Source organism: Pelobates fuscus, chromosome 13 (genome assembly GCF_036172605.1).
Source record: "Pelobates fuscus isolate aPelFus1 chromosome 13, aPelFus1.pri, whole genome shotgun sequence".
Taxonomy (NCBI): domain Eukaryota; kingdom Metazoa; phylum Chordata; class Amphibia; order Anura; family Pelobatidae; genus Pelobates; species Pelobates fuscus.
The window spans coordinates 90426406-90453547 of record NC_086329.1 but is presented as its reverse complement, the minus strand read 5'-3'; the positions used below and the strand labels follow the sequence as shown (position 1 = coordinate 90453547).

Genomic DNA, 27142 nt, shown 5'->3' with positions numbered 1-27142 from the left:
TATTATCCACCCAGACAGTAAATACATTATAAAGCCCAGTTATTATTCCCCCTGGTCTCTCAGGGTGTTTGAACACATACACTGCTGCTGTCTGTCTCTGTGTCTACCAGCAGGTGGCGTCCTCCTTCCAGCCAGCCCATGCGTCATCACGTCCCATGCCGCCGTTGCCGCGCGAGTTCCTTGCTCGCACGCCGAGCCGTGCTGCCCCGGAAGCGGAAATCAACCCACCGGAAGAAGTGTCTTGTGTGGACAAAGGAAGAGAGCTGCTGGTCGCTGCCACCACGGGGTCGGTAAGAGGGGGATCCCGGGCGGGCAGAGTGTGGCCATGGGGGAGCGTTGTCCGAGGAGTCCAGGCTGATCACAGGCAGCCATGGGGCCACCATGTCCCTAGACCTGGCCACCCAGCCTGGGAGAGAGGGGGGGTCATGGCTGGTACACAGGGCTGCATGGTGTCTGGGGGGGGTCATGGCTGGTACACAGGGCTGCATGGTGTCTGGGGGGGAAGTCATGGCTGGTACACAGGGCTGCATGGTGTCTGTGGGAGGGGGGGTCATGGCTGGTACACAGGGCTGCATGGTGTCTGGGGGGGAAGTCATGGCTGGTACACAGGGCTGCATGGTGTCTGTGGGAGGGGGGGTCATGGCTGGTACACAGGGCTGCATTGTGTCGAGGGGAGGGGAGAGTCATGGCTGGTACACAGGGCGCCTGGTGTCTGTGAGGGGCACAGGGACACGAAATGAATGACCAATAGTACCTTAAAAGGACTCTGTCACAATGCAACCTTTACTGCTACATTGATTCCTACATCTCTTTCTATATCTCATTGTTTTCGTTTTGTGATATTCACCTCAGTTTGTTAATTATACATTAGACAAATTAGGGACTTTTTCTCATGGGGAGCGCCATGTTTGGATTTTTGCGTCAATGGGGGAAGTTTAAGCAAAATTCCATTTCAGTTGCCAAGCTTATTTACCCACAAACGTCAGTCAAAAGAATCCACAGCAACTAAACTATAGATTTCATGGACAGGGGGGAACAGAATGGCCGCCAGAAGGCATAAAGATAATAAATATTAGTTATTGTTTTTTTTTTTTTAATTCTTTATTTTTTTGTGCATGAGGAGTTACAAGCATATATCAAGTGCCACAACAGCACACATGGATTAAGCACCAGTATTGACAATGCGGTACTCAAAAACTGCACTTTCTTATTTTTTTTTGGGGTACATTGTAACAATCTCGTAACAATTTTGACATGTAGGGAAAATTATGCAAAAACAGCAAGCACATCTGTGTTTCAAGCTAAATTCAAACGCAATATTTATGAAACGCAATAAAAAGATAACCGCAGGCGTGTTATATTTGCTTATAGTCTCCTACTTGAGTTAACATATAATGGAGCGATCACCTGGAAAGCAGGGATAGTAGGCATAACATACAGGCATATACTGCTGGAACAGGTCACATAGTTAACTTTAGGTAACTAGCGCAGCGGCAGAGCTTGTCAAGCTTAGATGTATTAGGGAGAAGTCGCAAGCATGGTATTCTCACACGAGTCTCTCTTTGTACCATCAAGCGAATTGACATGCAAATAAATCAGCAGTCACCTATTGATTATTAGTCAGGCTTAGGTTGCTACAGTAGGTTTTTAACCCTTTAAGGACCAAACTTCTGGAATAAAAGGGAATCATGACATGTCACACACGTCATGTGTCCTTAAGGGGTTAAGAGTAAACAGCCCCCTTTTCTTTTTTGATGAAAACCAGAGGAGGCCTAGGGATGTAAGCATGTCTAACTGTTTGTGGTGATAGTGTATGTTAGCATTCTACATTTGTGGTACATGCTAGCGGGATTATAATTTCAACACTTATTTGTATGAGCCTGTGCTAGGGTTTTCCCTAAGTTTTTAAGGTATGCTAGGTGAATTAATGATGTCTTTGCTATATGTATACCAGCTAGAGTAAATAGCAATACAGAGTTGTAAGACTAATAATTAAGGCGTCATCGTAAAGCTTTAGTCCTATGCAGGTTTTTCCACCCCTGGTTTAATCCCTCTTCAGCCAGATGGGAGTTAGTGTGCTATGAAGCTCGCCCGTGAGGTATAGTGGAGTGCAGTGGCAGCAAAGGTACGAAAGCTTAATTACTGTCACGGTGAGTGCTGTCCAGGCAATTGGCAGCTCACCAGTCCCTTTATGGTTTACTTGTGGTCTAGTCCAGTGTCTGCCCTGGGCTGGCGCTGGATCCCTTCTGCCGTGCTGTGTCCCTTTTATTTGCGGGCTGTCGCGTCATTTTCACGGTGCTTTAAGATTGTTGGTGTGCAGGTCTTCGTTGCTGTGTCTTTGTCTCTCCCTTCGAGGACATTTTCCGTAGGTGCTCGTGAGTGTGGTAGGTCGTTGGTGTCAGCCTCTGCAGCTGGCTTGTACCCCTGCCCGAAACGGCTCAGCGTGGTCCCGGCTTTTCCGCCGCTGCTTAGCTTGGCCCGAGTTGGGTCTTAACAGGTACTTGCCGGTTCTTTCATGGCCCTTGTCAGCTTGCCTCCAGTGTGAGGTGTGTGCCTCAGCATGTGGTCTCCGCCATCTTGTTTGCGGCCTTCTAGTTTTGGAGCTCCATCACAGCCATGGTGCTGGTGTTACTGCACGCTGGAGGGCCCAGGGTGGGGACCGGGATCACCCCCCCCGGTCCAGAGGGGGGGGGGAAATGGGACAAGAACCCCCTAGCCTCTTGTGTCGCCCGCACCGCTGGTGAGCAGGATAGCGGGGCAGCGGCCGTCCACTCACCGCTCGGGCGCTTCCCATCGCGGGGGATGGAGAGCACCCCTCCGAGGGACTAAAACTTAGCAGCAAGCCTCTCCTCGGGACCAGGGTGGCTGTTTACACAGGGACACGTCATGATTCCCTTTTATTCCAGAAGTTTGGTCCTTAAGGGGTTAAGAATTGTAGTTTTGACATTGAAAAATCTGTCTCCTAGATTCCAAGGTAATTTGTCAAGTCTTGATGAGTATATATTTTTCTTGTGTTAATGAGAAAAAAAATCACTAACTTATATATACATCTAAAGAAGGTGCTTAAAATTATATAAAATAGGTTTGCAAAGTTTAATCTAAAAATAATCATTAAAAATATATATATATATGTTTTTTAAAGGGGATGTAACCAAAAATAAAAATTTGCGTAAGTCTGTCACAAATAATATAACCGCTAGGATACTTGGGCTCCTGCTATTTATAAGGCTGGGGTCATTCCTAATAATATTAAAGTACTAAAAAGATCCCACAGTTAGGTTATTGGTACAGAAATTCTTCTGTTCACTTGGACAGATTAAAACTCGACAGGTGGGTAAAATGTAGTCTCTGCCACCTTCCAAACTGGTATAGCAACCATCCCTAGGAAATATATGTTCCAAAGTTAAATCGCCGTACAAACCCTGGTTATGTCAGTACAGTCTGACTTCTTACAGTTGTCATATCAAGGATTAATTTATATAAACTGTTACACATATCACTAAGTACATCTTGTTTGGTGTAAAGGATTTTTCGTTGCTTAGTGAACCCTCTGTTCCTGTGATGCTTTATTTTATGTGTTGTTGGCCTTTTGTGTGCACAGTGCCCAATATCCCAAGAAATTTGGATGGTGATAACATATTACCATTGACTATATACAATAGACTACAATACATTTTCTTTAACAAGACTTGTAACCTAGTTTAAATGGATCTATTTTTGTAGGGAATGGTTTGCTATTTTAGTAAATTCTAGATAGCACTTTTTTATTTCACACAACCTGGTAAGTGAAAATCCAGAAAAATGCACATGCAGTATCCCTGATCCCGCTGTATGCAAGGTTTTACCACCACTGTATATGGGATTGAAACAAGTGCTCACCTGTCAACATGACGATGAACCTGTTAAGAGGATCCTGTGCAAAGGGTAATTAAAAAGTCACTTACCGGATATGCATTCTGCCGAGTGAAAAGTTGTTTTCTTATAAAAACTGTCAGACTTATTAACCCGGTGTATTCTACATAGATAATCGAAACCAATTAGCAAAGTGCATGCTAGATTATCAGCTTTATACACAGCAATGTATGAACGCTAATTCAAGTTTACTGTTTTGCTCTAGCTTTTGTAATATTTTTATTTTTTGTTCACCAGAACTTGTTTAGTGAAGAAACTCCTTCAAATAATTAATTTGCCACATTACACGAGTTTTTAAAACATTGGTTCATTAGCAATGAACCACACTAGGAACCTGTCTTATTTTCTGGGAGTCAGCTTTAGTTTGAAAAGTTTCTTGTTTTTTTTTCTGACCCGTGCAATTTCCTGCAATAACTAATCCCTCAGGGCAGTGAATAATCTGTGCTTCTAATTAAAAGGGATGCAATCACCATAACTATTACAACTTATTGTAGTTGTCATGATGTAACGAGGTTATGGACATAGTCCCTGCCATTTGAGCCAAACCACTTAAAGTATTTAGACAAATGAGATATTCCTTGCGTTCAACTTCCACTCCTTTTGCTTAGGATTTGATAATAAAAAACATTCAATTCCAAAATATTTGTACAATTAAACAATATGCAGCTGTGACGTTTCCTAGTTTGTGTCTATTCCACGGCTTCAAGATACTTAACAGCCTTTGCTACTTGTAAACATTTTAATAAAAAAAAAGGACTGCACCATATATATACTGACATAAGATGTTATTCTTTGGGCAATAAAGCGTAGTTGCCATTAAGAAGTGAATGTTTTCTGATTCCGTATGTTGTCTGGGTGTCGCTTTAAAGTGCTGTTATGCTGGCTTGGAGTGTTAGGATATGGAATAGAACTTGCTATATGATCCTGCAATGCTCTCGTCTCAGTAGGGAGATGTTTACCTAAGTCAGCTCATTGACACACTTCACTTCAAGGGAGATTCTCTGTTCATAGTTTTAATGTTTACTAAAACCTGAATTTTACATTTTGGTCTATTCATTAAACAATGAGCTGAACAACTTATGGCAAAATTTCAGTAAAAATAGCCAAGCTGTGACTATAACGGAGTTGTACTGCCGAGAACTCCCGATGGAATTTTTTCCCCAAGTAAGTAGCTCATGAAGCAGATACTAGGCTGGTAGTGTAGGACCTGCCAAAGATGGGGTACATTGACGTTGTGGCAGGCTTATGCTATGTATGATAATATAATGTAACTAAACCCCCATTATTGTTTCCACAGATTAGGTGTTTTAAAAAAAAAAAAAAAATCTGTCAGCACTGAGGTTACTGTTTAGGGGATAATGGAGTGTGTTGGACCTTCTGTTTTTATTGTATAAATTTGCGCTCAGCAGCACCCTAGTTATGCATGTTCTGGTGAGTGCAGCCAGCCCCCTGATTTCTCATATAACGGAGTTGAATGGTTCTTCAATACTTTTCATTTTGCTGTCTGATTTTTGGTCTTTAAGGATTAAATTCATATTAGATGTCTTGAGAGATCAATGAAATGTGTTCAGTGAATGTAATTTGAAGTGATCATGGTGCCTGGATACTTTTTAATGTTACACTTTGAAACCCTGCACGTACTGAGTTTATCCCCTCTACTGCCAGAGGTGTAACTTAACCCCGGGAGCATTATTAGGGTGTCAGGCTAATATAAATTGTTTGCAAATGTTGATGCACACAATCTCCATTTTGCTCCATTACCTGGGAATAGTGCCACGGTAGTTTTACCATCACAACCACTACAACGGGTTGTATTAGTTTTGACGGTTGTTGTAACCCTTTCGGAAGATAAAGATCCTAGAATTCTGAAATTCAATGTAAATCGCATTAAGCATAAAATTATCTTTTCTTAAAACTGTATTGATTTGCAAATACAAGTGTTCAGGGAAACCGTGATCTTTGCAAACAATGAGCAGAGTCGTCATAGTTGATGTGTCCATTGCCATGTGGCTTTTAGTATTGCTGTATGGCCATAGTATGTTTTGTCAAACTTCATAAAACCTACATTGATGTGTTTTTTTTTTTTTTTTTTTATAATTATGCAATATTTCATTATCCTGAGTAAATATGGTTTTAATTACTAACTGGGTTAGATGTACCATGAAAGGAAGAACAGTAGGCGATCACATATTATCTTGCACCAGCTTCATAAGAAAAGGTTACATTTTGAAACAGTCCTTTGCTTTTGGGTGATTGTGAATACATAAAACCACTGACCTGGAGAATGGCACTATTTGCCTTTAAGCTGTTTCATTGGTATAATGTTAATAATTAAAAGGCAAGTTCTAGTTATCGTGTTACAGACGTGTTCTTTGGAATAAGTTTTAAGATTTTGCATGGGGATAACATTTTAAGTTGATATTGGCTGAGGATGCAATGTGTCCCTTTGGCAATGTTTGACAGCAGATGGTTTTTAAACCAGAATGGATAAAAAGTGAATATCTTTTTTTAGTGAGTGTAAATCAGGTAAATGTGCAGTTTGTGTGATCTGTGGTAAGCCAGTCATTCATATATTGCTTCATTCAGTTGTGTTTATGTGCTCCTCCCATCAAGTACTCTGATTGGCTGAGGATTTAGCTGGCACTGTCTGTCCGAAGGGGGAGCTTTACAGAGAAAGGAAACTGAAACTTAAAACAGAGCTTAAATCCAGGAAACCGAGTCTGTTCCTGTTCACAACTAACTCCTAGGCCCCTGATTTAACTTGACTCCCTCCCCCCCCCCCCATAAACGCTTTCCATGATCATCCATTGCAAGGACCTGCTCCTGTGGGGGAGTGTTTGTTTGTAACCCTTTCTTAGCCTTGTTTTTAAATCAAGGTCCTATGCTTTTACTATTGTTGTACCCTTTATAAGAATTGCAAGGTAAGAGCTTTTTGTTTGCATTGTTTTTGGGGGGTGGTGAGGTTCCATAGTGCACAAGGTGATGAATCTGCACAGGTGACTTGCACTTTCTAAGATGCGTGTGTGTATATATATATATATATATATATATATATATTTTTTTTTCCCCCCTATATTTAAAAAAAATAAATAAATTCCGCTCAATTCCCGCAGTAAACATAGAAACGATCAGATAGATTAAAGCAGACTGTTTACCAAAAACGACTTTACATTGTAGGAGAAAGTTTCACGTTTTAATGTATGTCTTTTTTTTTTTATTTTTTTTTTTTATATATATAAATTTCTCACGACTGCCATTTTCATAAATATTCAACCATGTAGATACCAACGACAGAGTAATTCCATTAAAATAAACCCCTCTTTAACTTATTGAATCCTGACCTGGCTTTGTAGAATTGCCAATGCTAAATAGGCAGTATGTTCCATATTCACATTTGGTCTTTTGGGGCCAGAAGAAGAGTATAATTGACCCCTAAGAGGTTAAAAATGAGCAGGGTGTTCTGATTAGCAGCTCTATTAAAATCTCTACATCTAAACTGATGCAATTTCAAGGCAAGCAATAGATGTGGCTAGCATCATGAGGTTTAAATGGCTTCATTACAAATCTATTTCAAGTTGCTGTGCCGGTTTAATTTAAATGTTTGGTGTGTGTGTATATATATATATATATATCAATTTTTCTTGAAGTCCCATTCCAAATCAATATGTTTACAGTGTGTGATGTTCCTGTGCATTTTCATCCACTTTCCTTTTGGCTGGATGTAGATGTTTCATTTTGGGAGTGTCTTGTTTCAGTAGTTTGGTTCCATGTGGTCTTTGTAGGTGCCTCGGCAGTGGTGATTGTGAACTGTCTGTTCATTGTCTGTTCTCCTTTTGGCAGGGCCGTCTCTTGCGTGAGTGGAGAGCAGCCCGCGGCTCCCTCTATAACTTTCGCTGGGCGTAAGGTTTGCGTGCTTACATTTGGTGTCAAGTAATGAACAGAGGAGCATATCAAGGGCGGGGGTCTAGTCCCATGTACAAAACGTATGCCTTCACACAGAATCCTAATTCTGCCTCATTTAACAATCCTTTACTTATACAGGAATATCTTCCGGACGCCGTTCGAGCACAGCAAAGAGATTTTCAGTTAGGAAACCGCGCAGACTTTGATGTGAATGTTCCTGCTTTTACCACATACCGAACACCACCAAGATTCACATATCAACAAAAGTATTCACCGCAGCCCTATTCATTTCACCCTCCTCGGCCAAGTTATCAGCCACGACCTCGGCCAAGTTATCAGCCACGTCCTCAGCCTATTTATCCTGGACGTACTGTTACCAACTTGTCAGATAACTTTAAGCAACTCTCTGTATCCTCCACTCCTCTTGAAAAAGATTTACTGAGGGTCCTAAGAGAGTTAAGAGGTGAATCCTGCACAGCGAAACATTTGTCCAGGCTCCTCCACGTGGAAAAAAAGAACATAAATCATCATCTCTACATTTTATTTAAGAGGGGTGTGGTCCACAGGGAAGGTGAGACACCACCGTACTGGAGTTTAGTAAATAGTGGTGGCTATCCTACACAGTGTCAAATTGACAAAGTCCGCCATCAAGGGGAAAACCAAGACGCTAAGAAAGAGGGTTCATCCTTTGGATCAAATTCCTCCACTTTCACTATGTCTCTTGAACAAATTGCTGAGTGGAAGGAAAAAATACTTGAATACTTGTATCAACATCCAGCATCAACTCCAGTTAACATCAGGAAAAATGTGGGCATCGCTAAAGCTCCAGAACTTAACCAGATCCTAAATAATTTGGAGAAACAAGGAGATGTCTGCAGGCAAGGAATAAACCCGCCAAAATGGTCTCTTTCAGATAAAAAACGTGAAAGAATCTTGCTTAAAAAAAAAGCAATAGAGCTGCGGGAGTCACAAGTTTTCCCGCAAGAAGAGCGAGAGACTTCAGTAGTACCTGAAGTGATGGCAGATGAGGAGATAAAAGGAGAGAATGGACAACAAGGCACAACAATCGACTGTGCCGGTGGTGAGATGATTACAGAGACCACAGAGAACGAAGGTGACCACACACTTCCTGCTGATATTCCTACTGATGAACCACCTAGGAAACGGGCCAAAGGCATGGAATTTGATGACTACGAGAACGGCAAATGGATTCTTGATGATATTCCAGATAGCCTCAATACAATAAAAAGAAATTCAGAGATTCGTTTGGGTGGTGCAGAAGGTGACATGATTTCACAGTATTACGAGCCCCCCAAAGAGATGTCCCGTTTGGAGAAATTACAAGCTTGCCAAGAAAAGAACCCGGTCAGCGGTCTCTTGGAATTCACACACTTCTGCTCCCAGCAATGCGACTTTATTCTTCTTGAACAAAGTGGACCCTCACATGATCCCAGGTAAGCTAATCTTTTTATTATTCTCTTCCAATCATGACTTTGCCTGGTCATACAGAATTGCAGCATGTGACTCCATGTTTCTAGCTAAATGATGCAGTGTTGGGATTAGTTTATTCTTGTGAAGCTCTCTTTATTTTCATGCAATCTATAGTGTCACATCCTTTAGTGTAATATTTCATGTTCTTCTGTTTATTTATTTATTTTAAAAAACCAAAACAGGTTTAAAATCCAAGCAGTAATCAATGGCCGGCGGTTCCCACCAGCTGAAGCCAGCAACAAGAAAAATGCCAAGAAGGACGCAGCTTCTCTCGCCCTGCGGATTCTTCTGCGTGAGGAACAAGGAGGAACAGAAGAGGAAGTCCTGTCTGAGAAGTCTGAGGTTCGGGAAACACAGGACGACGTGGTAGGACACCAGTCTTTTCTCTCCCTGTAATCTATATATTTCACGAGCAAACTTTACGATTTTTAAAAAATTGTACTAATAAGCTGTATTCTCGTGTGATTTGTTGCATAGAAACCTGTATCGCAGACCCCTGCCGTTTGTGGTAAAAACCCTATAAGCGTCCTCATGGAACATGGCCAGAAGTCTGGGAATGTATGCGAGTTTCTACTCTTGTCACAAGAAGGTCCACCCCATGACCCCAAGTAAGTTTATTTTTTTGTTTGTTTGTTCAGTAATTCACTTGTGTTTTGAGGACTAGATGACGATGACTACCCCTATAAAGTTTAACGTCCCATTGTTTGAAGTGTGGTACATTTACTTTTGTAGATTCACCTATGCTGTAAGAATCGGTAAGCAGTCATTCCCTCAGGTGACGGCCAGCAGCAAAAAAATTGCAAAGCAACTAGCTGCGGAGGCAGCTGTTAAACAGCTTCTTGGAGAATCTGCCTTGCAGCCAGAGAAGGTAAGGATCTGCCACGCATATTACTAGGGGCAATGTGGTGGGACTTGGTTTTAGCTGTTTACTTCATTTAGATCCAAATGTTAGTTACGATCTCTTTTAGTTTTTCTTTCACCCTTCCTTGTCGTGGTTTACTTGACATGATTTTAAATTATAGGAATAAAATTCATTTTTGTAGTGTGCTTGCAGAACTACTAGTAAATATATACTTTTCCTGTATTTGTATATTTTTTTGAAGCAAAATCTAATTATATAGTCCTTGCCATCACCTGTCAGTCGATTCCTGGTGTGTTGGCAATAAAGCCAGGTTGTCACCGTTAGGGGAAAATTGTGCCTTGTGGTGTACTTCTGTCATATCAAAGGGGGACTGAGAATTTTATCTTTATAATATACAATGTTTTTTGCTTAAAGGTCCCCTTGGCGCACCGTAACCACTACAACCTGCTGTAGTGTCTATGATGTTAAGAGTCTGTTTTCAAACTGTTTTACACCGCCCGCAGTTCAGCCCCTCTTTACAGATATTACTAAAAGCTCTGACAACTCTATTCGCATTATCAATTCTGTTTTTGTTTCTGACACTCCTCAGTAAGTCAGTTCATTATGGTCTAACTTGGACAGAATGGAATTTGCTGATGCAAAGCTAAGCAATATGGTGGAAGATTTGAAGATATGACTTTCTCAGCAGCCATATTAAACACCGTTTGCCAGTCACTGACTGTGTTTAAGCTTGTCCAAAAGGTTTCCGGAGTTAGTGTTGTAACAGCTTGAGGCCCAGCATTCAGCTATCATTATTTAAGATTCATTTTCACAGAGAGGTACTTTCCTAGACTATAAAAGATCACAGATGGCAAGAAAGTAACCACATATAGTACAACTGTTTTCTAAACTTTAAGAAAGGGTTGTGTAATAATGTCTTCCATATAAGTACACTTTAGTCTAGAATGGATTATTTATGTCATTTTTTTTTTATTTAAAAAATAAATAAATGTAAAAGCAGGAAAACTCCATACTGCATCTGAGAAACTGAGGCCAAATTTGAGGACATGCTGTGCATTATAGCGTAATCCAGTTATATTATTGTCCGGTAACTTCTACAGCTTGTCTACAACTCTTTCCCAGGCTGAACCAGTTTCCGACGGCTCCGAATTTGTTCCAGCCCCAGAGCTTTCAACGGAAGATATAAAAATGGCCCAGGGATCTGGCGTACGGGACTTCATCAAATATCTAAATGCCAACCCAGTAAGTGGCCTTTTGGAGTATTCTCGCGCCAAAGGCTTTGCTGCAGAGTTCAAGATGGTCAGCCAGACTGGGCCTCCTCACGATCCCAAGTAAGTATTATTTTTGTAGAATAATATCCACATTCATGGGCTTCCTCACTTTGCACCCTCCATTTTAGGGGCACACAATCTGCATGCTATGTAACATTTACATGTCATTTTTTTAATTGCCAAGATATTCTTTGTAATGCAGCGACACTAAAGAACTTCTTTGATGTTATCATGGATTGTACCATTTTCTGTCTGTGTTCATGCAGTGTTGGGTATTTATTTTTGTAAGCTCAGCCTTTTCTGAAGCTGAATGAAATCATTGTAACGGACCGTTTCACACACAAGAGAATAAAACCCAGTTTAGGCGATAATCCCCTTTCCCGATGCGCAGGCAGCTACTGCAAACACCATTCTCCCGACTGGAACCACACGAACACTGGAACAGCTGAACAAGAAAAGCAGACATCGGCTTACACTCTTGGCAGTCAGCATACAATCCCATTCCCCCAAAGACCGAGACGACACATCGCTTTGAGGGTTAAGCAAGACTCTAGACTGGGACACCCAGTCTGGCTTTTATTACCAACAAGTACATACAGGACACTCCCAGGGGGAGGATGAAATTAACCAATCACATGGATGTACCTCCCACACATTTCCTCCCCTTAGATTAACACTTAACACAATTATACTGTACACCTTTTTCCCCAATTCCTGGATGTACCCCAAATACCTATGCTACACCTCCAAAACAGGTATCCCCTGATAGCCCTTATTCAGGGGGACAACATATGCAAGAATCAGCCCATTCGGATAAATGGTTCGGGAGTTATGGGACTTTAAAGTATTGACCGACCGCATGGGTAAAGTATCCGAAAACAGTTCCATGCATTTTGGCCCTGCGGTCGGTCACAAACAGGTGAATGAAACATACGAATTACTTGGGTTATAGAGACTAAGGGGGATTCGCATGAATCCCCTAGTTCGTATGTTTCTTTCTACCGAACGGCGGGTCATTCGGTGGTTTCTATACGAATTCCTGGAAGTCTGGAGGTCTCAGCGGTGTTTGCCTAGTCGAGTGTCCGATTTCAGTTCCAGACACTCGACGGCAAAACACCGCTGTTCGGCAGTTAAAGATGGCCGCCGCCACGTGGTTGTTTCCTGAATGGCGGCCACCCAGAGGACACAGAACACATTACATGATTGCCAATTACCCGTTTGCAACATTGTTGCAAACGGTAATTGGAGGCACACTTAATCCTGGGTGGTCTGGTTGTTCGGTAGTTTCTTCAATACAATGAATGGAGTGATTCTACCGAACAATCAGATGAAGGCTGCCTATATATATATAACCCAGGTTAACTGCATACATAAATACATATACAATATACAGGCAGTACAATAGGATATGCTTCACAGTCTTAAAGGGACAGTAGTCCCAAAATGTCCATTGCTGATTTTAAAGGGCCAGTAGCAGCAATATAAATTAGTACATGCCCAAATATAGTCTTTAAAGTGCAATATGTCCAGGGGCCATAGTCAGCGGGCAGGAGGCTAGCAGCCAGGCCTCTCCAGTTCACAGTGGCGAAGCTGGTTTCGCCACAATCATCTTAATACAGGGATGGCCAGTAAGTATCTGAGGGTGATGGGAGTTGTTACTGGCCACCATGAAAGGGAATTTGTCACTTACACGGTATTATTGGTGTGACTGTGGATCATAAACACATCTGTCAAAGCCATACCATATGACCTCAGCATTACAGTACTAAAATGGAGGTATATATTTTTCCATCAAAAATAAAGTATATACACTAAAGATATACACGTATACTGTGGGTAGCCCCAGGTGAACTTCACAATCACCTATAGAAATATATAGTAAACAAACAAAAGTGGAAACCACCCAGAATACGTATAGATATATAAAGATTAAATTGGATTGAAAAATGGGACAACCTGATATGGGTCAGCTGTCCTTTTGATCAAATCTATGAAAGAATTGAAATAGCTTGCATAGCGTAAAAAAGTATATATAAATGGTGAAATATAAGTGAGATTGGAAATACACTCACAAACAAACGATAATTCAGGCCTTTCACCCTCTCAGGGGTTATGTGATGAGTGTAGATATCCTCCGACACGATATATGTAAATGTAGAAAGTGTAAAAAATGCAATATAGTGAAGTATGTTTAGAAAGGTACAAAATCACATTTATTCATTGCACTTACAAGATAGCAGTTTAAAAAGGCATCTCTCCATATACATATGGAACTCCTAGTGGTGGTAGTGTAGTGTCCACAGTGGAGGTCCAAAATTGATAGGATTACAGGATTCAAAACAAGTAAATAAAAACAATTAAAAGTTCAAATAATATCCGGTTAATATCCCAATATCCCAGGATATTAACCGGATATTATTTGAACTTTTAATTGTTTTTATTTTTTATTCCTTTCATTTGCGTTATACATGGATCGGTTTTAACCTCTTAACACTATAATGTTGTTTAGGTGTTGGTCCCTTGTAGCCACAGGCATCCAGCTACTGTGAGACACCAAAACCCATTACAGAACCTTATAAAAGTAATGTGGGAGGTACTAGCCGTGTGCTGATTTGTGGCGCCCCATCTGTTTTCCACTCCAGGTTTGTTTTTCAAGCAAAGGTCGGGGGGCGATGGTTCCCGCCTGTTACGGCATCCAACAAAAAACAGGCTAAAGCTGAGGCAGCCGATGCTGCTCTGAGAGTACTGATTGGTGAGGGTGAAAAGGCCATCCGTGAAGGGGAGAACATAACGGAGGTAAGATCACGGGTGTTACAAGCTTAAGTTGAATTGGCCTTTGCTAAGCATTTCTTTATCACATCATATTTTCAGCCTAGTTGTTTTAGGACACAACGTTTGGATCAAGCTTTGTGTACTGACCTGGTATAGAACCATTTCTTGCTCACAGAACTCCTAGTATCTTTGGTCTTTTTGGTGTTCAGAGCACTGTCAACTGTAATATGTGCAGTGTTTCCCACCCGATACGTCAACCGTCCACTACTTAGGTATTCTCCAGTTTTGTGTGAGTCACCACTGTGTGACTCGAGGACTGGACTGAGAACTTCTTTAATCAGCCCTGTGAATACCGATATCGGTCAGTGGTAGAATTTTCCAGGGAATATCTATGGTCAGCCAGATAGTAGTTAAACGTATGTTTAGAAATGTCCACCTTAATCTCTACCCAGCCTGCCATTTAGAGTGCATAGTGCACTAGAAAAGGAAACCCATGGTTACACATGCAGTGTCTTTTTGACTTGGTGTTCAGTGTTTGATAAAGATCTGATTCTTTCACAGCTTCCTGTAAGTGGCAGCACAATTCATGATCAGATTGCCATGCTCAGTCATCAGAAATTTAACAGCTTGACTGCAAGGATCCAAAACAGCCTGCTTGGGAGAAAGATCCTTGCCGCGATCATCATGAGAAAGAGCAGCAGCGATCTGGGGACTGTAGTCAGCATCGGAACAGGTAAATCTAACATTTCCACCACAATTTGACTTTCTTTTTCCTTGCCATTTTCTGTGACTCAGAACTTATTTTTTCCCCCTCAATAAGGAAACCGCTGCGTAAAGGGAGAGGAACTAAGTTTGAGAGGAGAGACAGTGAACGATTGCCATGCTGAGGTTATTTCTCGCAGGGGATTTATAAGGCAAGTGGAATGGATAATCCTTTTCCCAATGTACTTTGTGTTACTATTATTACCTGGTAAAGCATTCGGACAATGTTTTCTCTTGGTGCAACTGCCCTTTTAATAGGTTATTGTTGTTTACTATAAAATTTATAATAGATTGTTAAACAGTTGCAAAAGGTTAAAATGGATGAACAGTCGGGGGGCGTGGCCGGCAGAGCACTGAACCAGACGTCTATCTGTGGAGCTCCGACAGGAACCCACAAAAAAGAAAGAAAAGCCGATAAAAAAACAAACTTTACTCACAGCAAGAGACCCACGAACCCCCAGAGAACGAAATGGGCCGCAAGAATCGTCAAAGAGCACGACCCGAACCCCCGCGTATGCCTGATATCAGGCTCTCCTTCAGCAGGCCTGAACCGCGGCTGCAGCCCAAGATGGCGCCCGAAGCCCACACAGACCCAGAAGCCTCGGAAGACTCTCATCCGCACAGGGGGAGACCCCCCACACCTCGGAGTCGGAAGAAGACTCATCCCCATCTACTAAAGGGGACATTAAGAACCTGCTAAAGGACCTGAGGAAGATCTGGAAGGCAGATCTGGCGGAGACACAAAATGAAATGGGGATTATACAACAAAAAGTGAAAGAGGTGGAGGAGAGAGAAACCGCCAGAGACAGCCACATACAAAGCAACAGCAGCCAAATAGCGGAACTCACCACTCAGGTACGCCAGATGCAACGGGCAATGACACTGCTCGAAACCAGACACAGACAAAGGAACATCCGTATTAGGGGTATCCCAGAGGCTGTTGAAGGGGAGCACCTATTGGAGTTCGCCAGGAACCCGATAGCAGCTCTGGGAATCAAAAGTGAAGCAACCTCACCCGCCATAAAAGCAGCATTCAGGGTGAAAAAGTCCGCTGCAGCACCTAGCGACGCCCCGAGAGACACAATCGCTCTCACAAGAGACATAGCGGTACGAGCCGCGATCATGGCCAGATCCAGGGAATTACAAACCATACACTACGAAAACACTACACTGGCGATATACAGTGATCTCCCTTTTGCAGTATTGGTAGAGAAGAGGAAACTGGCACCCATAGCAAAGAGACTAAGAGACAATTCCGTGAAGTACAGATGGGGAGCGGACGGGTCACTCTTGGCAATGTCGGGAACAGGACAGGTCACCCTCACTTCCTCCGAGGACCCAGAACCTTTCCTCCGCAGCCTTAATGCACTAACAGACAGACGACAACAAATACAACCGGAGCCTACACCAAAGAAACGAGCAGACCCCAAGGGGCACGACATACTGACCCCTACGACTCAGGGCCACACCGCACCACGGTGGAGACTGGAATCTGCAGTAGTGAAGACCCTTCCATTGCAAAAATTACGGGGCTCGAGGAACACTACCTGAAGAGTTCCAGCGCAAACCTACAATGCGAGGACGGCAAAACAAGCCTACGATCAATGACGAGAGACCGAAGACACAACTACAATCTAGAGACACTTTACTTTAATCCTAGACATTACAAGTAAAACTAGCATATTTTAACCTAGTATCATATCTCCTTAACATGTAGTGTTGTTTGGCTATATGTGATACGGACCCATACCCAGCATTGCAAATGTTTATATTTTACTATACTTTACTCTACATATATATTGGTCACGTTGTAAGATTTATGTGCAAAAGCTAATAAAATGCAAATTAAAAAAAAAAAAAAAAAAAAAAAAAATGGATGAACAGTCAAAAGGAGCAAACATGTATTCCTAACGCAAAGTCCTGAGACCCCTAGTGAGGGTTTGTGAAGAGTCTGAATGGAGTATGACTTAACTTTCAGCCCTCGCCTCACTGCCGATGAGCTTCTTTGTCTGAGATCAACGGTGTTAATGATCTCAGCCAATCCAGTGCTTACCTACAGGTGTGTGTGTGTGTGTGTGTGCGCCAATCAGATGCTGCTCTAGGAGTTTTACTTTGTTGTAGCCGAGGAAGCCCTAGTGGAGGAATGTTAATCCTCCAATGTAAACATTGCCATTCCAACAGACAGGGGCACTGGACCCAGATAACTTTATATTGAGACGTGACTTTAGTGTCTCTTCAAAGAAACACTATAGTAGTTAAAGGGACACTCCAGGCACCCAGACCACTTCTGCCCAATTGGAGTGGTCTGGGTGCCAACTCCCACTACCCATAACCCTGCAAGTGTAATTATTGGAGTTTTTATAAACTGCAATAATTACCTTGCAGGGTTAACTCCTCCTCTAGTGGCTGTCTACTTCCTGGTCTATAGCACAGGTTTTTTGGACCTCCAGCATCTCTAAAATCCCCATAGGAAAGCATTGAAAAGCATTTTCAATGCTTTCCTATGGAGAGGTCTAATGCGCCTGCGCGGCGTTGCAACGCACGCGCATTAGATCTCCCCCGCCGGCTGACGTGATGAAGGGGAGGAGCATGAGCGGAGGAAGAAGCAGCGACGTGGGACATGTCGCTGCCTCTGGTAAGTCACTGAAGGGGTTTTCACCCCTTCAGCAACTGGGGATGGGAGGTGCAGTGCACCTGCAGTGCCAAGAAAATGGATTGTTTTCCTGGCACTGGAGAGTCCCTTTAAGAATACAAAGATTATTCCTAATCCTATAGTGGCCTGGTGGCCTACCACCTTGACTGAGATTATAGAGATCTATGTTATCAGCTAATCCAATGCATTCCCATAGGAAATCATTGTAAAACTAGTGCGCATGCATAGACCCCCCACACTATACCAATCTAATGGTCTCTGTATCCAGAAGACTTCGTTGAGATGCAATGGTCTGGGTACCTATAGTGTCCCTTTAACTATTTAAATTGTAGACTTACCCATTTTAAAAACCTCCGGTTTATCCCTGATAAATCATCCTTAGTGTCTATTCTAGTGCATAGTAATAAAGGGACACTATAGGCACCAAAACAACTTTAGCTTAATGAAGTAGTTTTGATGTATAGATCGTGCCCCCGCAGTCTCTGTTCATTTCTCTGCCATTTGGGAGTTAAAAAACTTTAATACAGCTATAGTCACACCTACTTGCATGTGACACAGAGCCTTCCTAAACACATTCTGAAAAAGAGCCTAGATATTTTAGATTCCTTTATTGTACAGTCTGTTTAGTATATGGTTTCTTATCTCCTGCTCTGATAATAGCCTCCTAAACCCTGCAGGAGCCTTCTGTGTGTAATCAAAGTTCAATTTACAGAGTAGAAAAAAAAGCTCCAAAGCAAGTTAAGGTTTCATTAAAAATGAAACCTTTTTTTTTTTTTTTTTTTTCATACAGCCTGTCAGTCACAGCCAGGGCAGGTGTGGCTAGGGATGCCCAAACAAAAACCAAAGTGATTTAAAGTGAAACTGCTGGAGCATGGTCTTTACACCCAAACTGCTTTATTGAGTCTCTAAACGGTGAGAGTGCCACTTTAATAAAAAGGGTGGTACCTGAAATATGTGGTAGTGATGATCTTCCTTAGGATTCTTCTTGACCACTCAAAAAGATAAAGAAAATATAGATTAATACAAATACGCACTTACAGGAATTCAGAAGAAATATCAGCATGTCTCTACTAATAGCGGTTTCAAAATGAGGCAGTTAGATATCCAGGATATACTCCTGAGATCCAAAAAGTGCGAAAGAAAAATGTAAAATAACATAAAATTCTCTGCGTCCAGCTGAATGAAACGCAAAACGCAGAGGATTTTATCTGCCTTTTCAGCCTTCTAGTGAGTTTTCTACCAACCCCTTATTTGTACTTATTGCATTGCATATTTTCTTTCCTGGAGATTATAGGCTATTCTGATCCTCCAGTATATTTAACCCAGGTTGTTTTCATGTTAATATATATGCGCTTTGGTGTTACTTAGACGTACTTTGTTTTTTTTTTTACTTTATTATTGGTGTTTGAGGGAACACTTTCTTTAACCCCTTAACGCCGTTACGGCGTGCTATGCCGTCACGGGTTAAGTGGGCTTTAACGCCGTTATGACGGCATAGCACGCCGTAACGGCTTGCAGCCCCAGGAGGTAAGTTATACTTACCTCCGCCGCGATCCGCATCGGGAGGACTGCCTCACAGCCCAGGCAGCCCTCCCACGGCAAATGAGGCCCCCGGGGGCCATGTGATCGCTCTCAAAGAGCGATCACATGGCCCCCTATAGCTGGCTGTGGATATGCCAGCAGGGGGACTGTTTGAAATATCAGACAGTCCCCCTGCTGGTGGGAAGAATTAAAAAAAATAATTAGACATGTGTAAAAATAAAATAAATGCATTTTTATATATATATAATATGTATATATATTATATATATATAATATATATACATATTATATATATGTAACGTCATACAAAGTGTATTTTAATATTAATTTAAGTATATATATTAATATTAAAATACACTTAGAATGACATTACATATATATAATATGTATATATATTATATATATAATAGATGTACATATATATATTATATATAAATACGTATAATTAAAATAATAAATAAATTAAATAATAAAATAAATAAATAAAATATTGAAACAAAATTTAATATAAATTATATATGCATATGTAATTTCATTCTAACTGTATTTTGTTATTAATATATATATATCGGTAACAAAATACACTTAGAATGACATTCTATATATATCTATCTATATATAAAATGCAAATAACCGCAAATATATATATATAGATAAATACATATAATTACATAAAAGATTACATCAGTATTCACGTAGAATTTAAATACCTATAAATGCATATATATTAAAATTCTACATGTATATTTAAATAATCTTTTAACGTAATTATGTGATTTGATTAATTAAAATTTGATTGACATGCATGACAACACAGGGAGAAAGTGCAGAGAATTTAATTTGCAAGCACTATATTTGACCCTGTAACTCTCCAAGACACCATAAAACCTGTACATAGGGGGTACTGTTTTACCCGGGAGACTTCGCTGAACTCAAATATTCGTGTTTCAAACTGGTAAATTGTATTACAACGATGATATTTTAAGTAAAAGTGACGTTTTTTGCATTTTTTACAAGCGAACTGCACTTTTATGGTCTATATTATTGTTGTAATATGTTTTACTGTTTTAAAACACTAATATTTGTGTTTAGTGAAGTCTCCCGAGAATAACAGTACCCCCCATGTACAGGTTTTATGGTGTTTTGGAAAGTTAGAGAGTCACATATAAGGCTTGCATTTCATTTTTTTCACATTGAAATTTGCCAGATTGGTTATGTTGCCTTTGAGAGCGTATGGTAGCCCAGGAATGAGAATTACCTCCATGATGGCATACCATTTGCAAAAGTAGACAACCTGAGGTATTGCAAGTGGGGTATGTCCAGTCTTTCTTAGTAGCCACTTAGTCACAAACACTGGCCAAATATTCGTTTTTTGCTTTTTTCACACAAAAACAAATATGAACGCTAACTTTGGCCAGTGTTTGTGACTAAGTGGCTACTAAAAAAGACTAAACATACCCCACTTTCAATACCTTGGCTTGTCTACTTTTTCAAATGGTATGCCATTATGGGGGTAATTCTCATTCCTGGGCTACCACACCGTCTCAAAGGTAACATTACCAATCTGGCAAATTTCAATTTGAAAATGTAATGTTCTTTATTTGACCCTGTAACTTTCCAAAACAACATAAAACCTGTTAATGGGGGGTACTGTTGTACTCGTGAGACATCGCTGATTACAAATATGTGCATTTTTTTTGCAGTAAAACCTAACAGTATTATGACATTCACAGTTAAAATGTCAGACGGAAATGCAAATTTAAAAAAAAATCTTATTTTCTCACATTTTTTTTACTTTTATTCATAATAAATGATGTTCCATATATGAATAGTTAATGATAGATTAAAGCCCTGTTTCTCCTGAACAAAATGATATATAATAAGTGTGGGTGCATATAATTTGAAAGAGGGGAACTACGGGTGAACAGACATATAGCGCAAATTCCAGTTTTTGTTTACGTTTTGTTTTGATCAGAACGTGCACTATTGACTCCGTCCTGAAGGGGTTAAAGGGATATAATACGTTTTCTCTCGAGCATATAGTGATTTTTAGTTGTGTTTTTTTTTTTTTTTTTTACACATGTAGGAATTGGCAGACCCAGGAGGGAGGAATAGTGATGTACATTAATGTTTTGCTTTCCTTCTCCAGGTTTTTGTACAACCAGTTAATAAAATATAACCCAGATATTCCAGATGAGAGTATATTTGAGGAGTCAGAAGGACAGCTTTTGAGAATTCGGCCTGAAATAACCTTTCACCTTTACATCAGGTCAGTGTGCATGGATTTCGTATTGCTTTTTGTTGTTGGGGATGCTGTGAGGAGCTGCATTAACTGTTCCCACTGACAATATCAGCCTTTGCTCTTCCCTGTCATTTTTGTTCCCTAAGCATTTACAAAGCCTGTATGCATTAACGACTGTTTTGATGTGGTGTTTCAGTACCGCTCCCTGTGGAGATGGAGCACTCTTTGACAAGTCCTGCAGTGATCAACCCTGTGCAGATGGTGACAGCAAGCACTACCCGCTTTTTGAAAACCCAAAACAGGGCAAGCTGAGAACGAAAGTTGAAAATGGTATGTGGAGCAAACTTATACTTATATTGACATTACATGTGCCTATCAGTAAACCATAGCAGTGTTAGAGAGTTAAACTTAGGAGGGCAATTCTGGGTCTTAAAATCAAAGTAAAAAATCTGGTCCTTTGTGTGTGTATCAATTGAATATGACATTAATAGAACATAGACATATATTGGTCTGTGACAGGTTTTAAGGTTCTCTCGCCTTGAACAAGGAATTTGTTGCTAGTACTATTTCAGGTAAAGGGCACAGGGCTCACTTTTCAGTCTTGCTTATCTACCTTACACAGGCACTTTAGGGGTCTGGAGTGTCCCTTTAATAGTTTTTACGCATATGTAGAGTAACTTAAAGGGACACTATAGGCACTCGTACCACTTCAGCTCATTGAAGTGGTCTGGGTGCAGTGACTCTGTCCTCTTAACTCAACAATCGTACTATTCTGGGAAACTACAATTATTATCTTGCAGGGTTAAGACTGCCTCTAGTAGTAGCAGGAGCTTATAGTGCTACGAATACAGCTTTGTATTCCTAGCACTACAGCATCCCTTTAAGAAAAACAATTCAAAATAGACTTCCCTTTCATTCCTGATTGTTAAATGCCTCAATTAATTTTTGGTAGTTAATGCGAACGCCTTTCCAACCACCTGCTGAACGCTACACCATCCCTTACATTATGCTTACACGAACGCTAACAATATCATCATACCTTACACTACACCTAACCTTAAAACAACACTAACCAAACTCATAACCTTAAGAAAACCATCTGCCAATATCAGTACTGATAACAGCAGGCCGGTTTCCTAGTTAAAACAGTAGAGTGGTTTGTGACTGCAATCTGCCTGTATTCAGTATTAATGGGAGAATATTCTGTAGTACTGAATCCAGCATGTTTTCCCAGCTAATCACAGTCGGCTTGGGTGTATTCCTTCTGCAGATGAAATCCAAAAATCACTGCGCTGTGTTCTCAATGAATTTAAAGTTTGCAGCATTCAGCTTGTCAGCCAGCCTTAGGCCACAAAATATGGCTCCAAATGTCGATTTATACCTGGGTCTCCTGTTGCTCTCTCTGCATTACATGTAGTGGGGATTTAAATTCGCATTGTATTCATCTGTCGGCCTAGTCCGTCCGCACTGTTCCTGCTTCAGTCCACTCTGACAGGATTAAACTTGTGCTGCTTTTTTTTTTTTTTTTTTTATATACTGTTCCAGTTTCCTGCTGTTTTTCTGCTTGCAACTTTCAACCAATCCCATGCCAGTTCCAGCCCCCACAAACAGCTGTGTCATCAATTCTGGCCAGATACTGACCATCTACCACAAGATGTAAAATTCCTCACATTCAAATCCCAGACAAGACAGATTAACTCCTTCATTGCCACAGTGCTTAGTGCCTGTGGCTTCTTGATGGTGTAAAACTCATAATGAGTGCGTTTCTAACCACCAAAAACCTGACCTTTAGTATGGGATCTTTTCTTACTTGACTAATGACATTCATGTGCTTCTGTTGGCTTGGTAGTTGACTTGGAGAATGTTGTTTGAATGAGTAGGTTTTACCTGATGTCTCGCTGTTTAATATGTGATCCACAGGAGAAGGCACGATTCCTGTAGAATCAAGTGATATTGTTCCCACTTGGGATGGAATCCAGCATGGAGAGAGACTTCGCACCATGTCTTGCAGCGATAAGATCTTGCGTTGGAATGTCCTGGGTTTGCAAGGAGCAGTTCTCACCCACTTCATAGAGCCAGTGTACCTTAGCTCACTCACACTTGGTATGTAGAGACGGAACTTCTCATTGTTACTATACACAATGCCTGCATTGCATTGTCTGCTTTACAGAACCTAACCTGACTTGGAGAACCCCATTCTCTGGTCTGTTGAAAACTAGATTGTATTGAGCCCCACCTTTCAGATCTGTTTAACCCTGTCTTGTCAACCGTATTAAGTGTCTCTTCCTTCTCAGGATACCTGTTTAGCCAAGGGCATCTCACGAGAGCAATCTGCTGCCGCATGACTCGCGACGGCTCTACCTTTCAGGAGCAGCTGCCGGATATGTTCATTGTGAATCACCCAGAGGTATGCAAGATTTTTTTCTTCTTCTCCCTAAATTGTCTTAGTAACATAACATGGAAAAACCCGTCTAAAGCGTTTTCTTTGTGGACATTTTAAACAAAAATAAATGTACTGTCTTGTGTAACATAGAGGTAAGAGCTAAGCTGATAAGGGGGGGGGGAGATTGTGCAAGTTATTAAAAATCCTCACATAAGCACAGTAAGCTCTGCTATAAGACTGGGATCATGAGGGCTCTCTTCATTGGATTTCTAAGTGAGTCTTCCAGTTTAACATCGGTGACTTACTACACCATTTGTATGCTTTTTCCTTCTATGCCTTAGGTTGGACGGGTCAGTGTCTATGATTCCCACCGGCAGACAGGAAAGACCAAGGAATCGAGTGTGAACTGGTGCCTCGCTGATGAGGAGGTTGAAGTGCTGGATGGGACAAAGGGAAAAGTGGAGGGGTAAGCTGAACTTTTATGAGGTTTCCTCCAAGTTGTAGCTGATCCTGCTGGTTTGGAAAGACGTGCACATTTGCCGTTTTATGTAGTGGGAGGTGATCAATGCGGATATAAGCTATGGCAGATCCATACACAGCATTTTGCTGGCAGAGGACTGTTGGAAATGGTCCTTTCTGTGGGTTTCATGAAGTTTCACTAATAATTTCCTTCTCTAACATTTTTAATTTGAATGAAAAATACACCGTGCACAGTTTGTGTTGCTTAGTGTTAGCCATGGATGCCCATGTTATGCCATCAGATTGCACAGGGTTCGGGTTTTTGTTTTCCTCCACGAGATTATTTTATGCATTTTGGTGTCATTCTTTCCTGCATTATGTCACTATGTGATAAATCGTTATAAGGCAGCACTGAAAGCTGAATCTATTTCTATTTTCTCTTTCAGGGCCAAAATGGACATCTCCCGCGTATCCAAGCTTCACATGTTTAATCTATTTCAAGAACTCTGCAAGAGGCGCCAGCGTGAAGATCTTTTGACGTGCAGCTCGTACAGCGATATAAAAAACGCTGCACAGGTTTATCAGGAGGCCAAAGGACAGTTCTTTAAAGCGCTCCAAAGTATGGGATACGGGAACTGGATCAGCAAACCACAGGAGGAAAAGAGCTTTACTCTGACAGCAAATTAAGTTTAATACATTTTCTGAATGTTACCAGTTATGCACTGAGTATGTGTGTTAAGTGGCTGTTCCCTGCAAAAAAAACAAACTATCCATGACCAGTTTCTTGATGGGACCTCCACCGTTCCACAAAACCCTTTGTCTTTGTTAAACATTTAATAACTTGGCCATGGGGAACCAACATTTTAAATTCCATATCGTCTGAATTTGAATGAAATCTCAGATTACCAAAAAAAACTACTATTTTTTTTTTCTGCAGCCCAGAATCCATGGTCCTTATTATTTTATGTCTGTATTAAATTTGTTGAGAAATATGTCCTATTATGTGCAGTTTACATTGAGCCTTTACTGCTGTCAAATGATTTTGTAGTGAATGCTTGACATGGACATTCAATCAGTTGTGTAGATTGTGTTCTTTTATAATTTTAAATAGTTTCTGAACATCCAGTTGAACAGATCTTTTTTTCTTTTTGCACTCTCCCCATTGTGTCTAGAATAAAGTTGATCTGTAATTTCAAAGTGCACTGCAGGTTTGTGTTAACCTTCTCGTTTCAATTTGTTGAGAGGAAGAAGAGGGGTTATTATTACCATTTATATAGCGCCAACAGATTCCGTAGCGCTATAGAATGCGGTTATTAAATTTGAATGAAAGCTAGACATAAAAGGCTGTAGGCTATGTCATTGACATCATTTGATTTCTAAACATATTATAAAAAGACACCTAGCCCAGTGTAAGTTATAGCAGTTGCTCCATCCTCTGTTGGTCATCCATTTTTCCAGGTTTTTTTTTTTTGCCCGCAGCGCTGAAGGATGCAATTTACAGTTTGGGCAAAGTTCCATTCGTGGAGCAGTCACCCTAAACCCCAATGGACATTCTCGCTGTTCCCTTTAATTTTAATGTTGCATCAGAATTACTTTCTTCACTTAATACCCATATCTGTGATGGCAGGTCCTTGTGGCTGAGAGTAAGAGAACTAATCTAGTATACAAACCCCTTTCTGTTATCTGATTTTTATACAGTTGTGTGATTTAGTAAAACATTGCAAACACCAGTGCACGTCTGACTGCTACTGTAAGTGCTAATTTTGTCTGACAAATGGCATTAGAACGTTGATATTTTGCTTGTTTGGGAATCATTTTTGGGGAAGAAGGGGGGTTGTAAGGGAGACTGGAACGAGTTTTTTAAACATTCCATATTAAATCTCTAGAAATACTTTGTGTCATCTCTGAGAGAAAAAAATATATATAATATATATTTTTTGTGTGTGTAAAGTTCCTTTTAACAGGCACATGCTTGTGTCGTGAGGTACTGTTCTGTAAACTGGGGCCCAATGCATGAGTTTACAGTTCTGCCAGTAAGAATTTATATAGTACTATGGACAAGCAAGTCTGACTGGTCTTTCAAACGGTATGTTTGGCTTAAAACACTGGAGCTACGTATGACATAAAGGAATTCTGACAATAAAAAAAAAAAATCAATCAAGCTGCTGTGGATTTAACGCTTTTTTTTCCCCAAGCCAGTTTTATGGTATTTTAACAGCCTGGAGCTGATTACACGGAAGCATCTCTGATTACACATGCTTATATTTAGATTAATATTAAAGACCACTTTCAGAGAAATTCTATTGTGTAATAGTTATTGAATACAAATTATAGTATAACTTGTAAAAGGCTGAGGTGAATGCATTTTCTGTATACTAAGTATTTGTTAAATTCCAACTGTATTCTGATGAACTGAAACAAGGCGTTTATCCTTTAAATTGAGAATTGCCACAATTTTTTGCAAATATTAGCCTTAAGTAGATGAATTTGAAAACATATCCAACTTATAGTTTTGACTTAAAGAGGCACTACAGTCACCAAAACAACTTTAGCTTAAAGAAGTGGATTTGGTGTAAAGATCATGCCCCTGCAGTCTCACTGCTCAATTCTGCCATTTAGGAGTTAAATCACTTTTGTTTCTGTTTACGCAGCCTTAGCCACACCTCCCCTGGGTGTGACTCACACATGGTGCCTAAACTCTTCCTGTAAAGTGAGATCTAATGTTTACACCAGAGATGTCCAAAAGGTAGATCCCCAGATGTTTTAAAACTACAACTTCCATGATGCTTAATGGCATGCAAAGCATAATGGGAATTGTAGTTCAACATCTGGGGCTCCACCTTTTGGGCACTCCTGGTTTACACTTTATTGCAAAGTCCATTTGATTTCT

The 27142-nt window shown here is 40.7% G+C and overlaps 1 protein-coding gene across 1 annotated transcript; it reads left to right on the top strand.

Annotated features, from left to right (window-relative positions):
• Positions 1-138: 138 nt before the first annotated feature.
• Positions 139-25449, top strand: ADAR (adenosine deaminase RNA specific). The gene is made up of 16 exons (XM_063439303.1): positions 139-290; positions 7753-7816; positions 7954-9269; positions 9489-9672; positions 9784-9914; positions 10039-10174; positions 11291-11499; positions 14082-14235; positions 14773-14944; positions 15032-15125; positions 21318-21437; positions 21607-21740; positions 23331-23513; positions 23705-23817; positions 24135-24259; positions 24699-25449. The coding sequence occupies exons 1-16, from the start codon at positions 139-141 to the stop codon at positions 24937-24939; spliced, it is 3528 nt and encodes a 1175-aa protein (XP_063295373.1). The 3' UTR covers positions 24940-25449.
• The last annotated feature ends 1693 nt before the right edge of the window (positions 25450-27142 follow it).

Excerpts from the sequence above, each read along its gene's own strand:
- ADAR (XM_063439303.1), top strand. The coding sequence starts at position 139 with ATGCGTCATCACGTCCCATGCCGCCGTTGCCGCGCGAGTTCCTTGCTC. Across the intron at positions 9,673-9,783 it reads GGGAAACACAGGACGACGTG|AAACCTGTATCGCAGACCCC; the intron begins GTAGGACACCAG and ends TTTGTTGCATAG. Across the intron at positions 23,818-24,134 it reads TCATTGTGAATCACCCAGAG|GTTGGACGGGTCAGTGTCTA; the intron begins GTATGCAAGATT and ends TCTATGCCTTAG.